The sequence below is a fragment of the Microtus ochrogaster genome, unplaced genomic scaffold (genome assembly GCF_000317375.1).
Source record: "Microtus ochrogaster isolate Prairie Vole_2 unplaced genomic scaffold, MicOch1.0 UNK3, whole genome shotgun sequence".
Taxonomy (NCBI): Eukaryota; Metazoa; Chordata; class Mammalia; order Rodentia; family Cricetidae; genus Microtus; species Microtus ochrogaster.
The window spans coordinates 2,829,514-2,832,186 of NW_004949101.1; the positions used below are offsets into that span (position 1 = coordinate 2,829,514).

General features: G+C 43.8%; 1 protein-coding gene across 1 annotated transcript in view; it reads right to left on the bottom strand.

Annotated features, from left to right (window-relative positions):
- Positions 1-2,673, bottom strand: part of Cfap61 (cilia and flagella associated protein 61) — a 265,147-nt gene that overhangs the window by 261,361 nt on the left and 1,113 nt on the right. The window contains exon 2 of the mRNA XM_026788484.1: positions 82-232. Within this exon, the coding sequence (XP_026644285.1) occupies positions 82-224 (143 nt within the window). The 5' untranslated portion in view covers positions 225-232. The remainder of the gene's footprint in view (positions 1-81; positions 233-2,673) is intronic.

Consider the following 2,673-nt stretch of genomic DNA (forward strand, 5'->3'; position numbering starts at 1 on the left):
AAAGCTGTCTCTACGCTACATTCCCCCAGCCCTGTAGTAAAACTGACGAGCATTCCTGAACTTACTTAGCCATGTACTTACAGAAGATAGATGATATTTATCCTCCCAAAGAGCTTCTGAGTAAATTTTCTAATGAGGCTTTTGATACAAAAGATATCCTGGGATTCTGTTCTTCGGCAATGAACCACCTCTACCTTCCCTCTGGGAGAAGTGAGGACTGACATTTTTTCTCCTGTACCCAAGAGAAAGAGAAAAGTCCCTTATTAATTTGAGATGATGGGTTAATTCAATTACAGTATACACAGCACGGGACAGTTACTTAATTTCATGTGGTCAGGGTAAACACGTGTAGGGGTTCTCAGGGACACTCACAGGACACATTTTCCCAGGTGGCTGGCTTCAACAACGGTTATTGCAAACCTGATAAAATGCTGCTCTCCTAGAAGATGAACTGAAAACAGACTTGCCTAGAACTTTCTACATCTTTTTTAAAACTGCTTTAGATATTGGAAGGGCTCGTTAACTGACTTAACCCACCATGACGGCATACAATCTTATTATAAAGAAAGTACCGACAGCCATGTGTTGCAAATATCTGTACACTGTATGGAGAGATGTTGGCTGTGATTGGTGTAGTAAAATGATGAATGGCCACTAGCTAGGCAGGAGAGGATCAGTGAGATTTCCAGGAAGAGAAAGGAAGAGAGATCTAGGCACAGAGAGACACCAGTGAGATGGAGAACAAGTCGGACATACTGTACAGAGGAGAGGTAGCTGAGCCGTGAGGCAGAACATAGAATAATAGAAGCAGGTTAATTTGAGTTAAGAACTAGTTGGAGGAAAAACCTAAGCTAAGGCCAACAGTTCATAATTAATAATAAGTCCCCATGTCAGCCGCGCCAATAACGAGAAAGTCCAATTGCAGCTGTGCCCACATTCCAAATAAGAGTTTGCCCTTATGAAACCTGGAATCCTGAGAGACATCAATCTTGAAAGGTTTTATGAGACAAAAACTTAAGCTCATGTTACTAAAGGAAAGACACCAATCTGAAAAGACATGTCTCCAATCTCTACAAAGAGTAAAGCTACAGAGACATTAAAAAATAAGAAGGCTATTGCACCCACCCCCACTACCTGCCTAAGTACCAGTGTCTTTGCCTCAATTTCCTCCCCCTCCCTCTGCCCCTCAGCTCGGGGATCATCATCGAAGAGGAGGCAGAAAGAGCCAGGTGACCACAGAAAATATCTGGACACAGCAGGGCAGCTGCACACATGAACATCTGTGACAGCATGTGCAAGAACTGTGCCAACCCAAGCTAGACCACAACCCCGAACAGAGTCAGGCCCACAGCCCCATTCCTGACAGTGGGGAAATTAACAATTAGCTGCTGGAAAGGGTTGGTTTTCTCTAAGAAGGCAACCCCTGGGAAGCTGGCCATGCTCCAGTTGTGGTGTAGGAGGTCCTTCAGTATTTGTGTTGCTTTCATTGGTTAAGCAATAAAAAAAAAAAAGAAAAGAAAACTGCTTGGCCTGATAGGGCAGAACTTAGATGGGTGGAAAAGACAGAACTGTATTCTGGGAGGAAGAAACCAACAGATAGAGAGAGCCGCCATAAAGTCAACAGGTCAGAGACGCTGAATCTTTCCCAGTAAGCCACGACCTCGTGGTGATACACAGATTAACGGAAATGGGTTAGATCAAGAAGAGGCTAGATATAATGAGCCAGACAGTAATTAAATTAATACAATTTCTTTATGGTTATTTCGGGGATTAAGCTAGCCGGGTGGTGGGACACGGTCCGCTCCCTCCTACTACACAGTGGAAGACTACATTTATCCAGGAATACTTTGGCAAAGCAAATGGAACTTAAAAGGTTAAAAAAAAGACACAAAGTTGGGTAGATGGGGAAGTGGGGCAGATTTGGGAAAAATTGGAGAGAGTGGATATAATTAAAACACACTGTACAAAACTCACAAAGAAGTAATTTTAAAAAGCAGTTAAAAAAAAAAGATGGGGCTGGAGAGATGGCTCAGTGGTTAAGAGCATTATTACCTGCTCTTCCAAAGGTGCTGAGTTCAATTCCCGGCAACCACATGGTGGCTCACAACCATCTGTAATAAGGTCTGGTGCCCTGTTCTGGCCTGCAGATATACATACAGACAGAAAATTGTATACATAATAAATAAATATAAAAAAAAAAGATGGCCAGAAGGTGGTGGCACATGCCTTTAATCTCAGCACTGGAAGGTCGAGGCAGGCAGATCTCTGTGAGCTCAAGGCCAGCCTGGTCTACAGTGCAAGCCCCAGGACGGCTACAGTTGTTACACAGAGAAGCTCCTGTAGGGAAAAAGGGACAGCCAAAGACACACATTTTGGCCCTAGAATCAGAGCCAGTGAAGGAAATATACTCTGGCACTGAAATTAGAGCCACAAGGCTAAAATGGGCCAGTGAAAGAACCACACTTTGGCCCTGAAACCAGAGCCAAATCTACTTCTGACCAACTAAGCAGAAAACCAACCAACCAATCCCTGAGCAGGAAAACGAACCAATCCCTGAGCACGAGATCTAGCAAAGCTGAGCTCAAGGAACTGAAATCTGAGCAATTCCCACCCTGAAAATCTCTCAGGAAAAACTCCTCCCCTATGAAGACCTATATAAGGCCTAAGCCTGTT